The sequence below is a fragment of the Eleginops maclovinus genome, chromosome 22 (assembly GCF_036324505.1).
Source record: "Eleginops maclovinus isolate JMC-PN-2008 ecotype Puerto Natales chromosome 22, JC_Emac_rtc_rv5, whole genome shotgun sequence".
Taxonomy (NCBI): domain Eukaryota; kingdom Metazoa; phylum Chordata; class Actinopteri; order Perciformes; family Eleginopidae; genus Eleginops; species Eleginops maclovinus.
This window is the reverse complement of record NC_086370.1, coordinates 11,551,753-11,576,832: the sequence shown is the minus strand read 5'-3', so window position 1 is coordinate 11,576,832 and position 25,080 is coordinate 11,551,753. Positions and strand designations below refer to the sequence as shown.

Here is a 25,080-nt window from a genome sequence, read left to right as displayed (position 1 = left end):
AAGCGTCACATGCATCAGAGACTTGCACAATCCTTTGGGTGTTAAATGGAAACAAAGAGGAACTGTTTTTGGCTTTCTGTCAAGATGACATTTCACTAAAAGGAACAAGAGTCGGAAGACATCAAATACAACAAAGAAAACTCTCTAATGGTAAACGTTTAGATGTGGAGGAGGATTTTCTCATTTTGCGGCCAACTTTCCACAATAATGTGGTTAAAGCCGATGAGATCTGTAACCGTGCTGAAATTAGTTTAGGTTGTGGTCCCAGGTGTTTGCTTTTGTGATGGCAGAAGGGATTAGGTTATGAATGTTTTCCCTCAAGTTATATGCATGCCCTCAGTTGTCCTAGTTGTCATAGTTTAGTTAGCAGATTTGTCATAGAAAAACAGCAAAGGGCACCAGCTGAAAATTAAATATTTTAGAAGAGGAAGTCTAATAGGAACTGATCGATGAATCAAATGATTGTTTCTGGAGTAATAAGATGCTGTGATAAGGCTTTTAGCGTAGCTCACAATGAAACATTATGAATGCTTTATGGACCTCATGTTATTCTGAATAATATAAGCTGCTTCCTTCATGGTAAACCTGCAGACCTTGTGTGCACTTAACAGTTCAGCCACTTGGGGGCACACATGAACAAGTAACTAATAATAAACCTGAAATAGGTATCACCTGCTGATGCCACTAACTTTGGTTGCTGCATACCAACACAGCGTTTCCCACCCCAAACCCAGTAAACTCACTTTTTTTTTTTTCTCTTTTCCCTATTTCTATTTATCTGAACATCAAGGGTTCCAATTTAAGTTATCATTTTGTTTTCCTGTAGAAGTTTGTTGTCGAGGACAAAGTAAGTTAGGTTGTTGTCTTTGGCAAGCAGCCCTGATAGATTGCCTTATTAGGTGCAATTATGCAGATTGCACTGCTGATAATTATAAAAGTGCAAACACATTCAGCAGCAACATTCCTTTTCACATTGCAAATGAGAACAGAGCTGTGGTTCCACACTGCTGACTTTTTTTAGCACCAGGTGGCTGCACCAAGTTATTGAGATTCTACAAGTTGAGAACAGCACACTTACCTAATGTGTGCAGCATCTGTTTTGTGCTTTGATCGCGTTTGACTACTATATAGGGACCACATACAACAGAAAAATCAAAGGTATCCTCATCTATCCTTTGTTCCAGATGGCAGATTATATTCTTCTAACAGATGATTGTTCATGTTTTAACAACAACGTGTATGTTCTCTTTACTCTTATTGAAATTCACAGTACAAAAACAATTCTGAGGTATCCAAACTCAGAATATGGATAAAGTTTAACGATCATTGGTTCTGCCTTTCCTTAAGGTGCTTTTTAATTGTTTCATGTCAACAATCAAGTCAACAAAAATGGAGAAGGACACATTATCCTCTGTGTCACGCTTGCTAAATTGGCTTTCTTTGGGCAAGAAATGCCTGTGTATTCCCTGTAAACCGTAAAGATCAGCTCAGAGGTGCTTAGTTGTTTTTTTTTCTCCTCCAGCTTAGAACACTGCATTTCGAAGGGGAGGATGTTGAATGGCCAGTGTGCAAACAGAAGCAGGCACACTGCAGCTGAGCCTTGTGCTCTCCAGTCCTGAACTCTGAACACTGAGCACTCTTCCCAGCTGAACCGGATTGTGTTTATCAGCAGGGCTTTTATGTCCACATGTTCTCGTACATTCCCGTAACCCGTGCTGCACACAGTCTGCGATCAGCATTCCCTCTTGTGAGAAATGATCTTTTATTAGCAGTCGAGGCAGACTTGCCCAGATTCAGCAACCTCTCTGTGGACAGTGCTCAACTGCCAGCTCTGGCACTGTGTGTGTGTGTGTGTGTGTGTGTGTGTGTGTGTGTGTGTGTGTGTGTGTGTGTGTGTGTGTGTGTGTGTGTGTGTGTGTGTGTGTGTGTGTGTGTGTGTGTGTGTGTGTGTGTGTGTGTGTGTGTGTGTGTGTGTGCTCATATGTTTGTGTGTGTGTATATAAGAGTGAGCTGCAGCATCATCACTCTTCTACAATCTTGCCAGCGACAGACTGCAGAGTCCGGTTAAGAACCTATAGAAAACTCTTTTCCTGGGCGATGGAGAAGCAAGGATTGGGTTGGACTGCTTAGCCTAATTTTCGTTTTTATGTCGGCAAGACTATTATAATACAACTTCCACAAATTCACAGGAAGAGAAAACAAAAAAGGGAAAAGATGATAAACTGGAAGAAGAAGTGGACCCTGGACATGAACAAGTAGTAACCAAAATAAATCAAGCTGTTCCTGCTGTCTCATTTGCTTTCTCTCTTCTTTTTGATGATCATGAATGTCCTCACAGGAGAGTGGATTGAAAAAGACTGAACACGGCGAGTAGGGGGAGGTTGTGAAAGGAATCAGGGCTGGGGGACATAGCTTCAATTCCTGCTATTCTGCCTAAATAGGCTCTTCCTCTGTAATGCACTCAGGCTTCAGTGATTCGCTATGTGAATGCTGCCCATTTGCATAGCCACTCTCACTCCTGCTTCCTGGCTGGCTGTTGAGGCTCCCCCTCCCTCTGTCATCCTCCTCCTTCTCCTCCTCCTCTCTCCCCTCTTCCTCTTGCGCACATCTTCTGGAACGGCGCTGCCGATGCTGCCTGTGTGTGAGTGTGTGTTCCTGCCCAGGGCTGCTCTCTCAGGTACTGTCGTTGCTATCGCTTGCTGTCATTGAGAGCAGAGATCTCTGGATGGGGAACGGGTGCGCTACTTGGCACAACTTACAGGTGCAATCACGCCGTCTCCCACGCGCTGCTGCAGCTGTCCGACACATGCAAATGAGACTCGGATTTAACTATGGTCCCATTCCTCTGGACATCCTCTGAGACCACTGGAGGAGCAAAAGGACGGAAACTCAGAATTACTGTCTTGATTTCCTGAAGAAATCCACTTTGCACAGGTGCTATCAGTCTCTTCTGAAGTTGGCTTTCTTCTTTCCTGGCAATTGCATTTTTTGGAATATTAAGTTTTCAGTGGGAAGATGTTTCTAATTTTGTGAAGGAGAAAGAAAGAAACAGAGAAAATAAGGGAACTCGGGGAATTGGATCAAGCTGGGATTTCTCCATTGCGGTTTGAGGTTGCCCTAATTTCTTGAGTGAATGTTTCTGATTGTTTTTGTATGATGATTTGCGATACTTCTTTACCTCCCTGGGTGCTGCTACGGATTTCCTAACGAAGTGGAGAACAGCAAGAAGCATTTATTTCTTTTTTTGTATATCCCACAACCGACATTTTGTGTGGTGTCCCCTTTTTGCTTTTTTTCCCGTTCTTTCTCTGTGGATCTTTGCGAGTGTCTCTCTGGGCATTGTGAGATTTGGCAAGGCGAGAAGTATGGGGCTCTAAAGGCTCACTGAAGTTCCACCTTGATCTGAAGCCTCAACTGGCCACTCAGGGAAGATGTTCGGAGGCTGGAGGACACAGTTTTCTCCCCTGAGGCCCGTAGCAGAGCCCCCAAACCGGAGTTCAGCTTCACTGTCCCACCTGGCCTTGTGGATCACTGCCCTGGCCCTGGGCTTTGTGGCAGGGTCAGATCCAGGAGCTGTGGAGAGTCTCCACCACATTCACCTCTCCCATGGAAACAAGCGTCACCATACTGTGCCTATTGCTATCCACAGATCACCTGCATCCCTTAGAGCAGGGCACAGTAAGTCTTTTCTTGTCTAACCAGAAAAAAAAACTACCTCTGCATACAGTAACTTTTAACTCATTATAAACTTTCAGCAATGTTATTCACTCATTGGTATGTAAACCCTGTTTCAAGTGTTAATCATCATCATCAATCAAATATAGGTTACTTTGATTGTATTTAATATACCCCTTCCCAAGATGCACATCGAGTCTAGCTTAGAATTATCCCTTATTTTTGAGTCTCAGCAAAGTGCCGTCTGTCTCCATGTCTGAGATTAGCCATATCCATATCTCCAGATGCTCCACTGTGTCCAGATTAGACAGGATTAGAACGTTGTGGCGCTCCATGTTGCCCCTGAGTGTTTGAGGGAGACAAAGATGTGTTGGCTCCAGCTCTGCAGGGCGTCGAGGTGCTCCTGGCCCCTGCCCAGCGCGTAGTGGGGATGAGGCCTCTTTACCCGGTTTGGCAAGAAGGTCCATGACACAGGCATTAAGCAAAGAAGGAAAAGGAAATAATAGGAAGAAAGTCAACCCTTAGGACTATATAACCTTAACCCAAAGTATTCATGACTGCAGTATGCTCTTCTCAATACAGTTTGGGTGAGAATCATTTTAAAAATAAAGCTTCTTTTTTCTCACTTCTTTGGCGATGTGTGAATTTCACCTGCAGTTGTTAGGTTTAGGATTGAGGCAGGATGGTACGTAGAAGACTAAAATACTCTTTTCATACTGTCCAAGCATTTCTGAGTGACGTAATCACTACCGGTATAACACTGACGTAATGCTGAGGTACCCTTGCTTCCATTGAGTAGATACTGCTTAAAAATGTACAACACATCTCTACTGTAGGATCTGATTTCTCAAATATTAAAGTTTCAAATAAAAATGAATCAAGTTTTGAGGAATAAAACTATTGCAGAGGAGTACTGGCAATTTGTGGATGCTTTTATTGGACACAGGATAAGCTCAGAAACAAAACTGAAGCGCAAATCACTGGGCAGCGTTAGACCTACACCAACTGACTCAGAGCTCCTTAGTAATGATGGGGGAGATGGAAGGATCGCAGGCCTGCTAAGACATAAAGAGAGGCAATTAGGCCACTCTGCTGTGACCTGTCTGAAGCTGAGACCGCTCAGCTCGCCCTACTGCTCTCCATTTTTAAAACCCTGGGAGACATGTAGTGCTTTCAGGCACATTCCATGACTTGATATCATAGTTAGCGATCATGCTGGTATTGAGAGGGAAAAGAAGCGGGAGGCAAGGGAAGCTTGTCCTCAGTAACATGATTACATTTCTGGTTGATAAGCACATGGAGGGTGCATAAATGCAAAATGGGAGACATGCTGTTCAACATTGTACCTGGCTCCAGGACAAAGCCTGGCTGCTGTAAAAAAAAAGCCCCAGTGCTGTTGTCTTAACTGTGCTGCAATTGGTTTAATTTTCATGGGGCTTGTTCCTTACATGGGGTGTCTCTTCACGGCAGCAATTAAATATGCACTGCTCAGTTTTCTCAGTCTAATTTGTGCATTCAAGAGCCAAAGCCCCTCAGGTTATAACTCTGCATGTTTAACAGTATCTTTTTCCCTCTATTTTAAACATCAGAAACTAGTCTTACATTACCTTCAATTATTTCCCACTGTCTCCACCCCAACCCCTCTGTCTCTATCAAAGCTTTTGATGTCATGGTCAATGTTAAATTCTAATCCTATTTAGAATACTTATGCAACTGAATCTGCCTAAGATCATAGTCACAGTGCATTTAACATTGATTCAAGTGATTAGACCCAACAAAACTAATAGACACTACCCACACTTAGTTCTATATGCAAATTCCCTCCATTTCAACAAAATGCACTTTCACTAAATATGTAGTAACTCTGGCGGCCCCAATTGTAGGCAATCCACCTATTTTTCAAATATTCCAAGACGGGAGAAAGTGATTTCATAGGAAAACACACTTTACTCTCTGTATATATCAGCATACTGTCAGAGAAACCATGCTTCCTCTCCTTTGTATTGAACGGTGTATGTCTGTCATTGATTTATGTGCGAAGAAGAAGAAAATTACCATGGTCAGGATGTATGAAATTGAGTTGGAGTGTGATGCATTGTTTGTTTAGGGCTAGCAGTAATGAGGTTCAGACAGTATCAACTCTGAGGAGTAGACATTCCATTTATCATGAATATACTCCCAGAGGTGATACTCTTCTTTCCCATAGATGGATATGATACTTGATATGCTGGATAACTAGGTTATAGTTTTGTTTTGTTTTTTTCTTCCTGTACCTGCTGTTCTTTTGTAGTTCAGACTGGATATAGAAGATGACTTGGTCAATAGGACAAGTGTTTAAGAGTTTAAGCTACAAATATGCTGTTAACTTCTAATGGTAAATGCATAAGAGGGTGACTCATAATTCCCTCTGTCTGAGAAAAATATTCAGTTTCTTCTTCCTTCACATGTGCATATATGTGGGATATGTCTCAGACTTTCAACCCATATAGAGGGGAAGTCTACCTCTAGATCCGTGACATACTTGACGCTTCCCGGGAAAACCCCCAACCCTGCCCTCAACCCTGCTCCATCAAATGCTGAACAAAACGGCTTTTGTGTTTCAAGTTTTGGCGGTTTGATCAAAGTCCTGCATGGCAATGTCAGTGATTATAATTAATTTCTCCACCTACAGAGCCGATGCTTAAATGGATTCAAGACAGCGCTGTGTGCGCTAACCCTGCTGCAGAGAACAGAGGAGTGGGGGAAGAGAATGGAGAGCGGGGAAAAAATTAGATGAACAACTGAGATGGAGAATGTGAGGAAAGAAGGGAAAAGAGTGATAGAAAGCAGAGAAGAGAGAGAGAGTGCTTGGTCCCTGATGTTGCCTCGCTGCCGGTGTGTTGTGAGCTTGTATAATATAATTACTCCCATGTCTCTGAGCTGATGTCATTCTGCGATAGTGCGAGGATGACAGTATCTCTGCTTCTGTGAGGCAGCGGAGATGATAGCTGCCCCGATAAGGATCTGAGTACATGTTCCTCTGCTCTAGAGGGAGCAGAAGCAGTTATTGACCCACGAAAGAGAGAGTGAAGACTGCAGTCATATCATTCTCCTCTTTCTCTGATGTGTGAGAACACAAACGCCCTCCTTTTTTATTTGTGTGCGCTTTAGGTCTTTAACCTATTCCCATCTTGTGATACTTCCTTCCTTCCTTTCGTCCCTGTGTCTGCACTTCGTCTCTCCCTGACCGCTGAGTCTAACGCCCCACTTCCAGTCCCCCCCCTCCTCCCCCCCGCTTGGTCTACAGAGTCCATCCAAGCAGATAGAGTGGGCAGCCTTTTGCGCCTGCAGTGGTCTGTGTGGTTTCGGTGGTGACCAAGCTACGGATGGCATGAAGGGAAATGAGGCCTGACTGTTCGTGCGGTGGGCAGCAAGGGGTCAGCTGAGTAATGTGTCTGGTTTCGGATTAGAGACTTGGGAGACAGAGATAGGAAAAGAGCCCCTTCCTTTTATTCAAGATGCATTGGTCCTGGATGAGTTGGAGTCAGGGAGCTCTTTACCCACAAGGCACTAAGTGAATCATCATCAACACATCGTCTGCTCTGCCATCTCCCTCTTTCTTATTCATCCCCGTCCATCTGTCTGTTTACACCTCTGGCTTTCCTTTTCAAACCTTTTTTTTCCTTTTAATGACCTTAAATTAATGTGTTCTTGTGTTACATCCGTATGGCATCTAACAAGTGGGATAAAGAAAACGTGTCATCTTACCCAGAAATTGAAAAATCTATCGTACCTTAAACGGCTGCTGCTTAGTGCACAATGATGATTTCACATACACAGCTGTTAATCCAGCCCAATACAATGGCATAATAAAATGAGTAATGCCACTGTAACTCTGAGAGACTATAGCCGATGAATAGCATTCATGAGATGATATGAGACATTAATGATTCTCATGGAGGGAATTTGTTGTAACAGCAGAATACATCAAACAGGAGTAAAAAGTAACGTCCTTGTTTCATGACAAAAACAATAATTAAAAACATTGACTTGCAAATTAAACAAAGCACCCCTTGTGTGTTAAGGCCCCAAGTGTTTGATCACTGCTGGAATGTTGCAACATTACCTGTATGGAAGATATGAAACATGGAGGAGCAATGCAGCTGTAGAGCAGATCAATGTGTTAGTAATAAAAGAGCTTAGTCCAATCTGATTGACTTGATGAATGCCTCTCCTATTTTCCAAAAAGAACGACCCAAAAAAGGAAAAATTGATACATTTCAATAAATAAAGTGAAGATAAAGAATGCAGAAGCCCGTATTTGACAAAAAAAAAAAAAATCTAATCTGAGTTGAGTTCAGTCACCCTGCAGAAGCCTCATTCTCTGTCATCATAATGAGGCAGTAGCTATCTCGGCGCCAGTCAAGCCTGTACATACACACACACACACTTATGCACATTCACTCACAAATGCACAAGAGCTCACTGCACCCATAAGAGCAACTCTCCCAAATCTTCTTCATCTCTTTGATCGCTTTGAATCATTGTCACAAGGGTGTGAATGTGGGTAGTTGAAGTAATATGCAAAGTTACACAGGAGAAAAGTTCCATTTGTACACGCCACATATAATTGGTTATTTGTAATTTAACATTTTATAAAGAGAAATATGCTCTTGGAAGGTTCAAAAATATAATAGCCCAGACCTACTGTAGTTCCAAGAATACAGTGGTAACTCTCCCAGTGGTGGACTAATTGGTTCTCGGAAAGGTCATACGGGGAAAAAAACTAAAGATTGAGGGCGGAATCTTTCAGCCTTTACAGCCTGATGACCCCGACCACAGGGGAGATGGATTTCTGTGGCTGCCAGCTTGCAGAAGAAGAAAATGTATGATTGCCATTGATCACCTGATCAATAATGAGCCTCTACTTAAATTTCACAAGTCTGTTTTTAGAGGAAGGAAAAAACTCTACCCTCTTTTACGTGGGTAGTTTGATTGACAGTGTACTAATTATTCTTAGCCTACAAATCATTGCGTAACAATTTTGATAATCTTTTTTGGATTAATGATGAAAAATGAGACTGCCCTGTGTAACAATGGGCCTCAATAAGAACCAACCATGTCAAAGCTATTCTTTTTTTGCAATTTACAAATGCTCACCTGCAGCCGAGTGGCAACAGAAAGAAAGCTGCCCCCTAATCCACTCTAATAGGATTGTGTGGGATTTCACCTTCCTCATTGCTCCCTCCATCTCTTAGTGCCTCGGGCCTGCTGGCAGGGGCTGATAACAACACGCCTGCCTAACACCTAAGTGCAAGCTAATATTAGCATATATTTTGCAACATAGTGTAGAAATACAACGCATACCCACGCATTTTTTTTTTTCTTCTATTTATTTATTTATTTGTTGGTAGATACATGGCATCCGAGTGAGATAAAGGACAGCACAGCTCTCTCCTACATATCCTGTTGATAAGGGGGAGGCTGGCTGTATATAAACCATAAAGGCAGTAGTTTTGCAGCAAAACAAAACTCCTTCATACACCTCAAAAAACATCAGTAGACACTCTATTAATATCTCATGATTTTCTCCATATTAATATTATTGTTTTATTTCTATAAGATATGCAGCTAATTAAATGATATCTCACCACTTACAAGAGGCTTACTTACAAAGTGAGGCTACTCAGCATTGGCAAAGCAGATGTTTAATTCTGCAATTAAGGCCATGGCGTGCTAGCTGTCTCCTGGGTATGGCTTACAAAAGCAGTAAACAGTAAAAGCTAAGCGGTCATGCAAAGACAACATGAAAGTTAGACTCATTAGCACGAGAAATAGGCTTTTTTTTCTGATATCGCATACAATATATACAACACATTTGTATCAACGCCTTATTATAGGTGATATCATGTCACAGGCTTCTATGAAAACTGAAAATTGAAGACCATACATAATGTGCAGTGAATTAAATGTACCACACTGAGTGTTTTAAGTGCCTTCTTGCTAGTGTTGGAAGCATTGTTTATGCTCCGCTTCAGCTACCTACTGCAGATGTACATTGCCTTGAGCTAAACAGTGTTTTGTTGAAGAACAGGTACAGTGGGGGGCACACTGATTCCGTTAAATGTAGAGGTAGAGATATAGAGGTATTAAATCATTTCAAAGAAAGCCTTCCTGTGGCAATATGTTTTTCTAATAAGGCCTAATATGGACCTCTATATCATTTCAGTTAAAGAATAGTGCTAATGTGGGAGTATGCTCAGAAAAGGGCAGAAGCTTTCTCTGATCCTGAAGCAGCTTCTTTGTGAGGGCAGTATTTGTGCTGATGCAGATTGGGCTGCATATGGTGATGGGCAGCCAGAGTTGTCTCTTGTCTCAGATCAGAGATCTGGCCCTGTATTCTGTTTCCTGCCTCACTTCCAGTGTGTAATTATTCCCCACACTTGTCTTTTCAGTAATTAGAGCTGCAGTCATACTCCACATCTGTTGGCTCCATAATAGAGAAGACAACAGCTTCTAGAGACCATTTGAAGGCTGTGATTTTTGGTACATGCGAGGGCACAGCCACACTGAAACTAAATAATGCACTGATGTCTGATGGCACGCAATCAGTCGAAGAGGCTTTTAACTTTGTATGAAAAAGCAGGGAAACGACTGAAGCCTGATTTTATTTAAGTCTAACTTTGATATGTGTGTTCGCTGGCACGCAAATTAAACACTGAATGCAGAAAAATCTAATCAACAAATTGCTGGCAAACAAAATGGCTGACCTGAATTGAGAGAAAGGGAGCATTGAGTCTGAGGAGCAAATGAGGCAAGTGATGATGAGAGAGTAAATTAGAAGCTGTCGATACTGTGAGACACCTCTATCAGAGCCAAGGCTGTTGGCTGGGGAGGCAGATATGCAGCTGGTCGGGGTAACAAAGGGCTCGTTTGGTGTATTGCTCAATTCGGACACTGGGTCTTGTCTGCTCTGCCTGGATGGGCCATTCTGCTCCACAAGGCTCATGTATCACTTAGGGCTTAGGGGAAGTAAGCATGGCAGAGGAGGGGGTTAGAAGGGTGTGAGTGACACTGGTCGACTGAGCATTCATGGCATTATGTTACAAGCCCAGGGGGCACAACTTTACCTCAACCATGAATTGATGGTCCCCTGCCATGAAGAGTGAGGGGTGGTTGGTATGGCTACCCGGGGCCCTGTGATGATGAGGTGATGCCTTATCTCTCCAGAGCAGCGTGACGATGAAATATGGTGAAGTTCTGCAACAGTCTGATGCGAGGGCATATTTCTTGATTGCCAAGTTCTTGACAAACTGTTGATTGTATCAGTTTAGGGCTGCTTAAAGAATAGGTAATGAGTATATTTTCATACCTTCTAAACAATATATAGGTGTATATGTATTGCCATTTCAGACATCTTTATCATAACTTAGATGTTGCCAAACATTTTTGGGTGGAGGAACCAAATTGGAAGTTACATATTTTGGTATATCAAAACTACAGCTGCGACACTATAGGAAAAAAATGTATGACAAAATATCACTTATTAGATTTAAGATTAGATGTAATTTAGTGATCCCATATTGGTAAATTGTATTGTTACAGAAGCATGTTATCAAAGCATTGCTCGTTTAAAAAAAAGCTGTTGTTTATGCTCTACTGAAAGACCAGTACATTACAGCTGTCAAAAACACACACTATTTAAATGTCTGCTTTGAAAGGTATTCAGAGGAACCATAGCTTACAACATACCTACCTTTTCTGGCTATTCCGGACTGCTGAAGCCTCATGTTAGCTTATAGGCTAATCAATAAATGAATATATACTACAACACTCAAATAACATATTGAGTGTTGTATTAAAGAGCAAGCTGCAAAGCGGTGTGTTGCTGCCCTGTTTGGTTTAAAAATCCCCCCATGATTGATGATCATGGTTGGGTGTGTGCCATATTACTTAACAGACCAAACATTGATATCATGGAGTCCTCCTTTCGTGCGTTACTTTATTGATCGTCAGCAAAGACATGGTTTTCTGAAGTTAATAGATATGAACAATCTTCCCTACAAATAAATAGTAATGGTTTATCAAGTATAAAATGTGGTTCTGCTCCCTGCCGTATAAGAACATCAAACTCTTTCTAATTAACCGTATATTTATCTATGGCAAATCTTTATCTCTCCCTGTTTCCCCTCCCTCTTTCTTCCTCTTTGATGTGGTCATTTTGTACTGTACCAGCCTTCAGGTCTAACTTAAGTGCTCCTATATTTTCTCTCTCTCTCCCTGTTTTTATTAGGTTTTGTTGCTCATATAATTTGGAAACCAGCCTCGTGTACCCACTAATAAGGATGGCCAATCATGGGGGCAAGCAGCAATGCCCCACTTTTAGTCTCCACTTAATTTAATTACATCAAATTAGCAAGGCAGGAAGCGAGGGGATTAATCCTTTGCAGCTTATGAAGGCAGGTTGGACACTGTCAGCTGTCCTAAGCAGAAATGCTGCTTTGGGATTGTCTTCATTAGAAGGGGCTTAAGGCTCATAGGTCACTGGATACTGTTAAAACAATACTGTGGAAATGGACTAATTACAATATTTGCCTAGCCTAGCCTGAAGACTAAACTGTCTAGGGACTTAAAATGATTCTTTTTGGGCAGCTCTGTTTTTCATCTTTCTTTTCTCATTTGCCACTTAACATTTACACATCGTTTTGTTTATAACTTGAAATATGTTGCAATACATTAAGACACATTTGCTTCATCAGCAAAGGTGTTTTTATATCCAAATCCCAAACAGTATGTATACCTGGACTGTATCGGCCGTTGTGAAGATTAAGTCTCTGGGCAATGAAGTGTAAAAGTTCGTATTGACTGTGCTGTATATGTGCCAATATGCCCAGACTTATTAAGCCAACACACAGTAAGCAGGCAGACTGCGCTCCTGGTTGATTTAGTACCTCTGTCCACTCTACTTTCTGCTGACTGCAAAGAGAATAGCTCAGCTCCAGCCTTCTGATAAAGACTGAAAGGAGGATTTATCACTTAAAAATAAGGAGAGAAAATGTGGAATGTTGCTGTGTGCTGTATACCGTTTTAATATTGAGGGTTAGTTTCATGACAGAGTTGCAGCAGTAATAGGCTAGCTGGCTAAATTGCTCTATTTTCACTCTAAGTTCACTCAATAAATGTTTGGCTGGGAATTATAGCAAGGAACAAATGATGTAGAAAACAGATGAGATGCTCACGATAAAGCAATCCTGTGTTTAATCTTTTTGAGGGAATCCTGGGTCTTGAAGCCACATCAGTAGTTTATTTTGCTGTCACTTAAGTAATATGTTGAACCAACCTGTGATGAAACATTTATTCATTTATTCTTTTTCCAGGAGCAAAGCTTGAGAGCAAGGTTTAAATTGTTGAAAGGACCTGGATATACTGCAATGGAACAATGAACAGATACATAAATAGAGATTGGGTGGAGGGTTGGGGGTGGCCGCAGGGATCTAGCTGTATCCACTAACCTCGCTTTCCAGTTTTCATCGTTCAGCTGAATTTCCTTCATCTGTACCCACGAGACAGACAACCAGAGGCTGTGCTTTAACTGCAGACTCCAAACAACTGGAAGAAGGAAAAAAATGCTCTCTTATTTTAACAGCTGTTTTTCAAGATTATTAATTAATTATTAATCCATCGAGAGGATGGCAATCAACGACGACACACCTTGCATCAAACACCAGAGAGCCTTTGTTAGAAAACATTATATTTTTATTATAAAATTGATATGGAATCGTTAAAGATGATTGCTATATCAACAAAAACGGCACTTTTTTAATTATGTTTCTTTAATGACCGATGAGAACGACAAATGCCATAAACTGAAAATACACTATAAAATAATTACGAGACTTAAATGATTTCGTAGGAGTACTATAACCACTTTCCAAATGTACAATGCCTCCTTATCCAACCAACAGACACATTTAAACTCTGAAACCCTTCCTCAGAAACAACCTAGATCTAACATGACACACTAAAAAGGCCTGCAGAAGTCAACTCAGTATAATACTACACTAAAGATGTTGTTATAGATAAAGGTAGCACAAAACTAAAAACACCCCTATAGGGAGACCTAGACTTTTTCTAACATTGCTTTCTTTGAGCAAAAACCATCATTATCCTTTAAATCCTTACCATATTGTTTTGAGTTTTTCAACACAATGTTTCTACATTTTCTATTTCTATACTGCAGGCTCTTTTTTTGTAGGGCAGTCGGCATTGAACAAAACCCATGGCGCAGGATACAATAATACGACGTTCAGTTCATTTTTGGTAACTGGGTAGAATACATAACACGTACATGTCGTTTTCTACCCAAAACACTGTGCTCTAAAGACGTTAGTGTACAGTAGAGAGCAGTACAGGATGGCTCTACCAACCATTTGCAATCTGACTCCTGTGTCCTTGTGCAAAAGGTGCCGAATTGCCAGAAGAAAATATCTCACTCCTTAATTTAATTAGCTTGGGAGGAGATAAAATATCAGGCCACTGTGCTGCTCTGGCACTAAGAGCTTTGTTGCCAATGTACAAAAAATAGTTAAAAACAGCAGCCAACTACAGGACCTGTCTGGACAGTGTGTGTACATCCATCAACCTGTTCCTCTCTCAAGTACAGCCCCATGTGGATATAGTTGGAGTAAAAAAAAAAGCAAGCTATTTTTTCCTGCTTTAGGGAATAGCAATGAAGTCCAATTGGCCTACATATCAAGAGAAATTCTTTGTAGGATCCGTACTTGCACACATGACATGGTTACAGCATGGAAGTAGCACAGAGCACAAATGCAAAGACGCACACACACTTTTAACCTGGACTTCGAAGGGGAAAGGGACAAGGAAAAATCCCAGGTGATTCTGAATGCCAGGGCTCCTCTACCCCTACTTTGGAGCAGTTACGTTCACAGCATGTTGCTGTAACACCAAACTGGCACGGACAAGAAAACTGTGACAGAAATGTCACCTCGCCAACACAAAGCTCCACTGTGCAGTGACAGGAAAGTACAGTCCTCACAATCTTTTCTAGGAAACTGGTCTACAGAAAATATGTATTACATTCATAGAAGCAGAAACAGTGATCATAGAGGCAGAAATGGTGAACAAATCAGAAATAAACTGTATAAAAGAAATGATTCAATAAAGTGGTTACTCATGATTGCTGCTTAACAGACAAAAGATCAGTACAGCAATTTCAAATTAATCAACTGCGTTATATAACGTAGCTTACACAATTATGCAATGTGTGTTCTTTTAATTAAATGGCATGGTCACCTTTTGTATCACCAACAAAATATAAAGACTCCATTTATAAGACACATTGGTGACACATTGGTGACATTTTCTCTCTAAATAAAGGAGAAAATCATATAAAACCATTTTGTCATTAAATAATTAAACCAAAAATAATGGTCTTTATCAACTGCATAAGCGCTTAAAATAATTTATCATAAAACAGGATATAAAAAAAATGGAAGTGACAGTGCACACAGACATTCTTCTTTAAAACCTCCCCAATCACTAACAAAGACTGTTGACATCAAAGGTAAAAGCTGAGATCCCTTTGTGCTGCAATTATTTTCTGCATTTGTTGAAATAACTACAAGACTGGCTAATAGGGAAAAAAATATTCTTTCAGTTCAGACACATAATCCATTGACATTTGAATAACCAAATCATGTTGTTTTCCTTCTTCCATTATTGCTGGTTCATGTCACAAGATGTTTGAATAATATTTCTTACATTTTGTCTGGCAAAGAAGCCTGGGGAGGAATGATACTGTGGATGAAACCAAAATACCTACATTATAAACATCAGAAATCACTGTATGATATCATTATTTTGGATCATGGGGTATGATGTGCCATTTGATTATTCACTGAGGCTGTGTGAACAGTGACCCTGTTCGAGGGTCTGTGTACTTCACAGCTTTGTGGTCGCTGCCAAGTTAGAACATTTAAACCTCTTGCCTCTTACCCCACATTCTACCTGCCATCCTATCCCTTTAGCTCCTAGACCATTTAGTTGTCCCAAAATATAACATATAATGAGAAAGGTAGACCAGGGGGTAGAAACAAATTGATCAGGTTGACTCAGAATTTCCCTTCATGGCACTAAACCTTCAGGAGCATTGATTGGAGATGGCTCCTTTTATTGGACAGTCGTGTCCTCATAAATTGAGCTAATGATTTTACTGGAAACTGAAATTGTAATACAATGAACATCATTAAGCCTCTTTTAATTGTACCCTTCCCGGCGGGGCTGGCAGGGGGGACCAAAGATAAACCTAAATGATGTAAAACTAATATAGCTTGGTATTTTTATATGATTTGGGGAAAAACAACGCGCATCAACCTATGTCACCTACTACTTATTAACTGCACTTATCCTCATGCGGCTTCATTCCATTCTAAATATATGCTGTATACTTGAGTGGATACAAAATGTATATATAAAACATGTATATTAGATGTATAGATAAGAGCGGATTTGGAAAACACGTATCCTACTTCGAAACTCCATTCAGGGCATTGCATGGAGAGGATCACAAAATAATCTGAGAAGGCTTTTCTTTTTGTAATCTATTTTTGCACAGCAGTCATTACGGGAATCCTTGGCAGCAAAAAGAGAGAAAAGCAAATGCTCGGTGCTGACAGAAAGCAGATCCATAATGTCATTTCTCATTTTCATATTTCCATCACATCTATGTAATTATGATTGGATTCTTCCCTAGTTTCTCGGCAGAGGTGGTAATATGAGGCTCGCTGTGATGGGCGTGTTGGAGGTCAGAGGAAAGACGGTCTGCGGGCCTGACCTCAGCTGAGTACTATAGTCATGCAGGTTCCCTGTTCTGGGTATTCTAAACATTATACCACTGCTACACTGGGACACGGAGCCAGTACACGTTCCTCTGCTCACACCTATCCGCCGCTACAAGTGTCACTGTTCACTTTATGTATCATAACAGCGCTTAGAGTGCAGTTATATGCTCCTACTTCATCCCAGCACAAACAGACATCGAGAAGTCAGTGCCAAGGGGGATTTACCACACATACCATGCTTCCTTTCCTATATTTGTACCATCCCACACACCTCTTTGGTCAAATGCAGGAGGGGATGGTGCTACATTTTTAATGAAACCAGAGTGTTTGATCTGCCAATGTTTATCTTCTTTGATGTCAGCTGACACAGCAGAGTGGAGCCAGTTTCTCGATGTAGTCCAACATGAGGACAGATTAATTCATTATTCTTTAACACAGGAGACTTGCGGTTGAGGAGTTCATCCAGGAGGTCTGATTGTCTTTAATAGTTGTGAATAAGACCTATCATATAGGGCTGCATAATATTGAAAAACATGCTTTTTTTTCAACCATATACAGCCGCGGGAAAAAATACCACTTCAGCATTATCACTTTCTCTTGTTTTATTTTTTATAGGTACGTCTTTTGAGTTAAATTATTTTTTTGTTTTATTTATTGTGTTCTATAAACTACTGGCAATTGTTCCCTGGGTTAGAATTCAACACACACTGTAATGGCTGCCATACATGTAGAGATAAAGATTTAAGAAACAATTGGTGTGGGCTCTTCATTTTTTCCGCGGCTGTATAATGCCATTCGACCATCAGGTTTTTTCTTCCATAAATATAGTTAGCATACGTCATAGTTTAATGCAACATCAATCTGGAGCATTTTTGTGAGTATAATTGGGAAACTACACCTTTTAACGTTTTGCTGCTCGATAAATAATTGAAACAAACTTTCTGGTTAATTAGACACAAAAAGTCACCTAAGACATGATAAACAAGACAGGGGTCCATATTTAATTAAGAGACAGGTAGATTTGCAAAGCCCCTCATTGTATCTTGATATTGTCCTTTAATTACTTGTTCTTTAATATTACACGTGGGCAAAGAGGGAATTAACTGAAAACTCTCCTCAAATTAAAGAGACAACAAGCAGCCGAGTATTTCCAGGGCACTACTGTATCTAATGACAACAACAGATCCATAGTGTGCCCAATGTCCCAGTAGGGCACACAAATAGCAAATGCGGAGCTTGTGCGTAATTACTCCCACCACTGGAGTTACACAGGCACGTGTCTGCTGATTTCATGCCACTGCAGTTCTGAGTAGGTGTGCATTAGCCATGTTCCTCCATGTTTTTTAATCCCCAACAGTCCCTCAAGGAGTCTTTCACTAGTCCTACATGCTTGTATGGATTTTAGACTTATTTACCACATATTGGCAACCTTATTATCTCTCCTCTCTGAATCTTCTCTGGAACCATTTATATAATCTACACGTGAGAGTAGAGTAGTTGGTTTGGTTGACCTTTGGTGACTTGACATGAGGGTGTTGATATTTATCCATTTAGCTTAAGGGAGCTACTAGCAAGACACCAGTCCACTGAAATGAGTAATCTTTATATTATACTGTGGGGTTTTTTTGGAGGTCACCAACAGTAAATAAGCTGTCAGTGGGATAAAGTGGGTGTCAAATCGTATGAATAGACAGAGGGGGAAATGGATGCTTAAGGGCCCAGTGAGTTCCAACACTGACATGGTTTAAAAGAGCTTAATTATAATAAGCTGGAGCATGGAGCAAATGTTTGTGGCTTGGGGGGAAACTCAAAGACAGTGACAACAGTCCAGCGCGAGCTACATGAATTGGATATTGCTCTGTGAAGGGGCCAACATCAGATATGCATTAGTGGAACAAGGGAGGGTTTTTCAGTGGTAGCCGGCAGACTTCATGAAAAAGAAATGATGCCTGCATCGCGAATATATTACGCATAATGTCTTTTCCTTTGTGGAAGTCATCAAGCTTCATAACGCTTTATCCATTAGGCGAACAAGAATGCTTACACTGTTATTTCATTACGTCTTACAAATGCGAGTTATGCTTTATGAAAACAATAAATCCCGCCATAGATCTGTATGTCCCGACATCATTTGTTAATCACATTATCGTTAATTAATGATGCAATTCTTTTTAGCTAATGGTTGACAGTGTGTATTGATTCAAATGAGGGAGTGGAATTGGAAAGGGAACTTGATAGTAGAGTGACGCGCTTTAATCACTTCTCTGTGAAGAAAAGCCAGAGGGAGGAAAACAGCAGAAATATATAAATAAATCCAAAATATATCGATAGTTTTATTTTCTCGTGAACTGGTTTACAAGAAAATATTGGAATTACAGTCAGAATGATTTATAATCCATTGTTCAGGCTCAGGCTGTTTAACTCCCTCCTCTCTATGAATATTAACACACTCTGTCTTTCGCTCTCTCTTGGTTTCTCTTTCTCACTCACACACATACACACACATGTATATGAATAACACACAAGCAGAGCACTAATTTTTCATGAAGATAGCTGTTTTTATGCTAATCTGACAGCTGCATTTATTTTCAGCCTTTCCCACAGGCATTTATTTCCCAATCGCATACTTATTCATTCCCAGTTGCATACACTCGTATACACACTTTATCCCCCAAGCATACATTTCTATGTCCTGGCAGGAATGCATTGATGCACGTTCCCAATGACGTTTTCTAATTAAGAAGAATAGGCATTATTTGACTGACATAACTCCGACAGCTCTGAAATAGTGAAGAGCTTGATGGTTCAGAAGCGTCAAAACCTTAGGCTGTGACTTTATACATGAACAAACTGCCACCTTTTATAGAACACTTCCTTCATTAGTCTAGACAGACTTATTTCTTACCATCAATTTGACTAGAGCAGTGGCATGATGCCGCAAGGCCCTTTCTTACTGAATAGCTACATAATTAGGACCAATCTTCCATCTACCAGGTCACGTTCAAACCTTTTATACTGCTGCTAAAGAAAACCAGCTAATTCAGCGAGACAGGAAGTAGCTGGTTTGGAGGTCAAAAAGAGGGCATAATTGGACCAGTCAGTCAATAATGCTGCGTCTGCCTTTGAGGCTGCTAATGAAGCGTGAGAGACAGGGAGGTGATCGGTTTGGCATGCTGGTTACCTGGGCATCGGGGACACCGCTGCGAATCCTCCTGCATTCGCTTGTATCTGTTCCTTTGAGAGGTGAAGCAGGCAGTGGCAGTAAAACTGAGTAATTGTGCAGCATTATGAGGAAAGCGGCAGCAGTACCTGCCTCCCTCATTTCTGCTGAATTTTTCCCGTCTCATGAATTGACATGAGTGTACTTAAACCCTCAGATGGGGCTGAGAGCTGTTCAAGAGTGATATGTTGCTCAGTGCTTAGCAAAGTCATTACTCAGCACAATGAAACACTTCAGACTGACGGTGCTCTGTACACATGGCATGGATGCCGGCTTTGCTGTGTTAATAATGTGTTTTTGTTGACAGTTAGTGGTTCACGCCTAGTACAGGGAATACACTATTAACCTCTAATATTTGTCCTCTCTCCTTTAATTTCCTGTAGCGGGAACAACGTACATATTTGGACGAGATGGTGGACTGATCACATACACATGGCCGCCAAATGATCGTCCCAGCACGAGGGCAGACCGGCTGGCCATCGGCTTCAGCACACACCTGAAGGATGCTGTCCTGGTGAGGGTGGACAGCTCCTCTGGTCTCGGAGACTTCCTGAAACTCCACATCGTAAGATAACACCCTATTAGTTTCCTATAAGAACAAAATTCCACATTACACTGTGCATGCATCACATTAGGATAAATCAATCGAAGTGGTGGGATCCTTCACTGTTGCCTGCCAACGTTTTGGTTATAGCACATTTCTTCTTTTTTTTTAGCTTACTCTTTCCACTGAAAAAGAATAGACGGGATGCAGTTGGAAAAAAATGATAGCTTACTTACCAATAAGAATGGCACAATTTCATTAAGTTGTTAAGTTGCAGTGAATCCAATTTTTTAAACCAAAACACATGTTCTATATTATAGAGTATTTAGCAGACTGACACCATGATTTAATGACAAAAGCAACATGTATGACCATCAACATGTTTATGTTGAAAGCTTTCTCACTTCTTGTGGTGTGTTAGTGAATGTGTGAGTGAATGTGTGAGTGTGAGTGTGACTGATGGAAATGGTGCAGTAATAAGGGTTGGTTCCATACAGTGCATCTCCGACCTGGACATAATTTTTCTGGCTGCCACATGACCTTCCTCCCGCCAGCACCACTTACTGACAACAACACTCATTAGCGCGGGAAGGGGGGGTGCTGTAGGGACTGCGGTCCCCCCTGCTGGCCAGAGTAAAATAAGAGTAGTAGTAAGGGTAAGGCTTGATGTTTTCTGCACATCCATCAGCACCATTTTTATTTCATTTAAACTCAAATTTACAACACTGCCATCATTTTTCCTGTAAATGCTCCAAATGTCCTTTTATGCAGACAGAGTAGCAACTAATCCACGATGGACTTGTTGGGGTATGGTGCTGAGAGGTGCTAGACCTTAGAAAGGTCAGACATCTGTCTTTAACATGACACATCAATAATAATGTGGAATAAAGTAACAAATGAATATCTGTAACCACAGGTGGAAAAACAATAACGCAAGTATTTTGATAATCGAAAAGCCAGAACTTTTCATTGCAAACATTTCAGAAAAATGCTGTTTTCAGCTGCTAAAATGTGCCTTTTTCTTCCTTTACGCTGATTCATATTATATTAAATACATCTTACACCCAACACAACAAGACATTTAAAGACATCTCCTTGGACACTGAGGAACTGAGATGCATATTTTTCAGCATTTTCCTTTATTTTATAGACATTTTTCATGCAGAAAATAATCCGCAGAATAATCTATACTGAAATGAATCATTAGTTCCAGCCATAGCGATCAGCCTGTACATGTTTGGACTGTTAATTTCACAATTATATTGATAACATTGTTTATTCTACCGTGATATTATTCCCATGGTGGTTTTATAATTAACTACAAAAAATAATAAGTTTCTCAATTGTTTATTCTTAACATTTATAAGTGCGTGCAGCCCCGATAATACAAATACGTTTGAACGCATGACAACACTAATACTGGCCAGGAGCACACATGAACAATACATGCACACACAAAGAAAAACTACAGATCAGCACACACTTACAAACACAAATTGGTCTTGAAGGTCTCATCAAACACACACCAATATTCACACATTGAGTTTGCACACAGTGACATAAGAAGGCCTGTCCTGAGGATAAGCGCCTTGTTGTTGTTCTTCTGAGACACATCTGCATTTACCAACATTTGCTTTTTCGTATTGTTGTTTCCTACCTTTCCTCAGGGCCCAGAGTTTTTTTATCCCCTCGTTTTAATCCAAGAGTAACCGACCAATTTAAAAGGATACAACCTTTTTCACACACTCCATTCATCAGCAAATGCCAACCAGAGATGCAAACAAGATGTTCAAAGGAACAGAAATTGGAATATGGGTGTAAAAGGACAGATGTGTAAATGCTCCTCTTAGAACCTTGTGTGTTCGGCAGATTTCTAGGCTTCTGTTCATCTGCAACAAACACCTGAACAGGGATAAAACAATCGAGATTTCCTTTATACACTATTTTTATGTGAGTGATGAAAAATGTCCTCTCCAATGATTTGCATAGGCAGGGCACCTTTTTAAATTAAATGGCACAACAGGGTTTTGGCAGGTAGCTCATCCCAATGCAGTACTGAACTGATATACATACACATTTTTCTCACTTGCTTGTACATCACGCACACGCTCTAACTTATTGCTGAACAATTCCTACCCTTTTGCATATCATTTAAATACCATATATTTCATTCTCATTCAGGTCCTCCTTACCAGACATAAAGGAGGATTGGTAGATATGTGTGGGTTTGCTGCTGGTGCATTACATACTTTGAAGTATGTAGCATGTTAAAACCTTAAAAGCTATTACTGCTGTCCATTAAAATATATCTCTGTCTACACTGGAGCAAAAAGACATTTGCTCTTGGAAGACTTAGTGGAAACATCTCTAAAGGAGACAGTCTCCGACGTAGCCAGATTTTAAGTTCACTGTTGAAGACTGATGAATGTAAGCGGTAGAGACTTTAACTGTGCTGAAAGGAGAGGTGAGAGAGAAAAAACAAGGCGGGAAGATCATGTACCTATCCGCAGATGCATGCGTAGCTTTGCTGATGAAATGTGCAGCATACCGTTGACGGAAAATGTTGATAAGGCATGTTCTTACAGCAGGGGTAGTGTGTTGTGAGAATCCCCTCTCCTCTCGCATCAGCAGTCACTTAGAATGCTCCTTCCTATTTATTTATTGCTACACATTAATCTGGGGGGTTTATGAAATGTTGCATTTGATTAGAAAATGAGAGAAGCGTGAGAGAACAACAAAGCAGCAGCACGAATGGGGGCACAAAAGTTGTGCTTTGGATTGTTTATTTGTCTAGTAATTTAGGATGAGCAAAAGGGCTGCTTAAAAGCGCACCTAGAATGTAAATGTGTTACAAGATGTATGTGCTGTGCAGCCTAAAGTTGCAACAGTGTTTTGCCAAATGATATCAGTGAAACATCAAATAAACATGTCTTATTAAATGGTATTATAACGAAACTGATGGCCGATAAAACTGTCATTGTGTTTAAAGGGAGTAATAAAAGCGACTTGTATTCCAACGAAGTATAACTGATTAATTGTCATAAGGGAGGTTTTCCTTAGCTTTGTGCTGCAGTCAAACATTAGAATTGCAGCAAATTAAATCACAATAATATTTTGAAATTGGAATACTTATGATGAAAACCCTCTAGATATGTGTTCCACGCTTCTGTCCTTTCCTCATTAATTACAGTCGAATGGACGTCTTTTACAGCACTCCATTAAACACAATGAGCTGTGTAAAATTGCCACTTTGATGCATTTCTTATGCAAGAATAGAAGCACTCAGCTAGTCACCTGCAAAAAATGTATCTGGTTGAACTCAACCCTTAGTGGCTCACACTGAAATTCTGAAATAATAGAATACCTTTGTGGCCCTTTTTTTATAACATTGAGTTGGGAGCGAGTTAGTTTCATTTACTTTGGGGAAATTTACTTTTTTTCATTTGCCAGTGTGACATGCTAGATGATTGACGTTATTGAATATGTATAAACCAATTTTGGAGTGGTTAGTTTATTCGGAGATGCACTCTTTCCAAACAATATATTATAAGGCTCATTCCCAATGGTATTCCCCTCATTCCTTCCATTTATCCTCAGCTGTGAGCCGAAATGTCTAAGGAGGAGTGTATCTTCAGCTGTATGAGATGGGATTAGACCAGATTTCAGTATTTACCCCCCCATCCCCCCCCTTCCATCCTCTACATCCCTCACCCCCCCTAATCTCCTGCTCCCATTTCATGATGACAGGAAACCCAGCGGGGCTTGAAGGACGCCATCTCAGCTCACACTCTCAAGAGGGAATTTTCTGAGTAATATGTGGAGACCATGATTTAAATGCACCTCAAAGGAATTGCGATCCTTCCCCCGCCTCTCCTTTCTATCGCAGATAAAGACAATGACTGTGAAGTCAGTGAACCATCTAATGTACGACAATCACTTTCCTCAGGCTCATTACTGTAGCGCACATAGAAGGAAGACTAGATTCATAATAATGCCTCTGCCGTTTCTCCAATTATCATGATTCTCCACAATCCCTATCATTTTTTCGAAGGTGAAGCATAATCAAGAGGTCACCTGGACAAGTATCATGTGTGGATCTAAGATTTGTTTGTGGATGATGGTACACCCCAGCAAAGTATCAGCCATTTTTATATTAATAATTGCACTAAAACTGCAAGGCAAATCCAGGGAAATAGTCGCTGTGACATTATGTAAAACAGGGAATTATAGGTGTAATGATTCTTGGTGTTTGCGGCACCGTAATCCCTACAAGAATAATTATAGCAAAGTTTATACGATGTGGGGGTAACTTCTTTGTTAAACAGGGAAATACTTTGACTGTGCAATGTCTGAATCATTTTACCACCAATACTAAGGTAAAGGTGGATTTTTACTTTAATACTGTCAAGGTATTTTATTCCTCTACAGAGGAAATATTATTTTCATTCAAAGACAAGGACGGCTGTCTGTTATTGGAAATCCATCCCTACATTTTTAGAAAGCCATTTACGCTGTAAAACGGAGGCTTTGCAGTTGTTTTCTTCCTTTTTGTTGTCAATGAGCAGCGGTGACAGTGAGAATCTGAGGCTCTCCTCAGTCTCAGTCAGGGCCCTGAGGGGCCAACTGAGCTTGTTTTGTGCTGGTAGTCAATCTGTGTGGGGGTTGGAGACTATTCCAAGCACTTTCTCCTTTCCCTTCTTCTAATTGCATGCAGCCCTTTAAAAAAACAAGCAATGAAGGCACTCTGGCTAAGACAGCGACACTGTGAAGTTAATATATTCCATAGAGCAGAGGGGATGGTG

General features: G+C 40.7%; 1 protein-coding gene across 13 annotated transcripts in view; it reads left to right on the top strand.

Moving 5' to 3' along the window:
- Positions 1–25,080, top strand: part of LOC134858721 (neurexin-1a-like) — a 221,679-nt gene that overhangs the window by 122,662 nt on the left and 73,937 nt on the right. For 10 of the 13 annotated variants that reach the window (XM_063874765.1, XM_063874764.1, XM_063874769.1 and 7 more), the window contains one exon: positions 20,118–20,299. In XM_063874765.1, the coding sequence (XP_063730835.1) occupies positions 20,118–20,299 (182 nt within the window). Of the gene's footprint in view, positions 1–2,623; positions 3,679–20,117; positions 20,300–25,080 lie in introns of those variants that run through there. The other 3 variants (XM_063874776.1, XM_063874775.1, XM_063874774.1) reach the window with 1 other exon arrangement.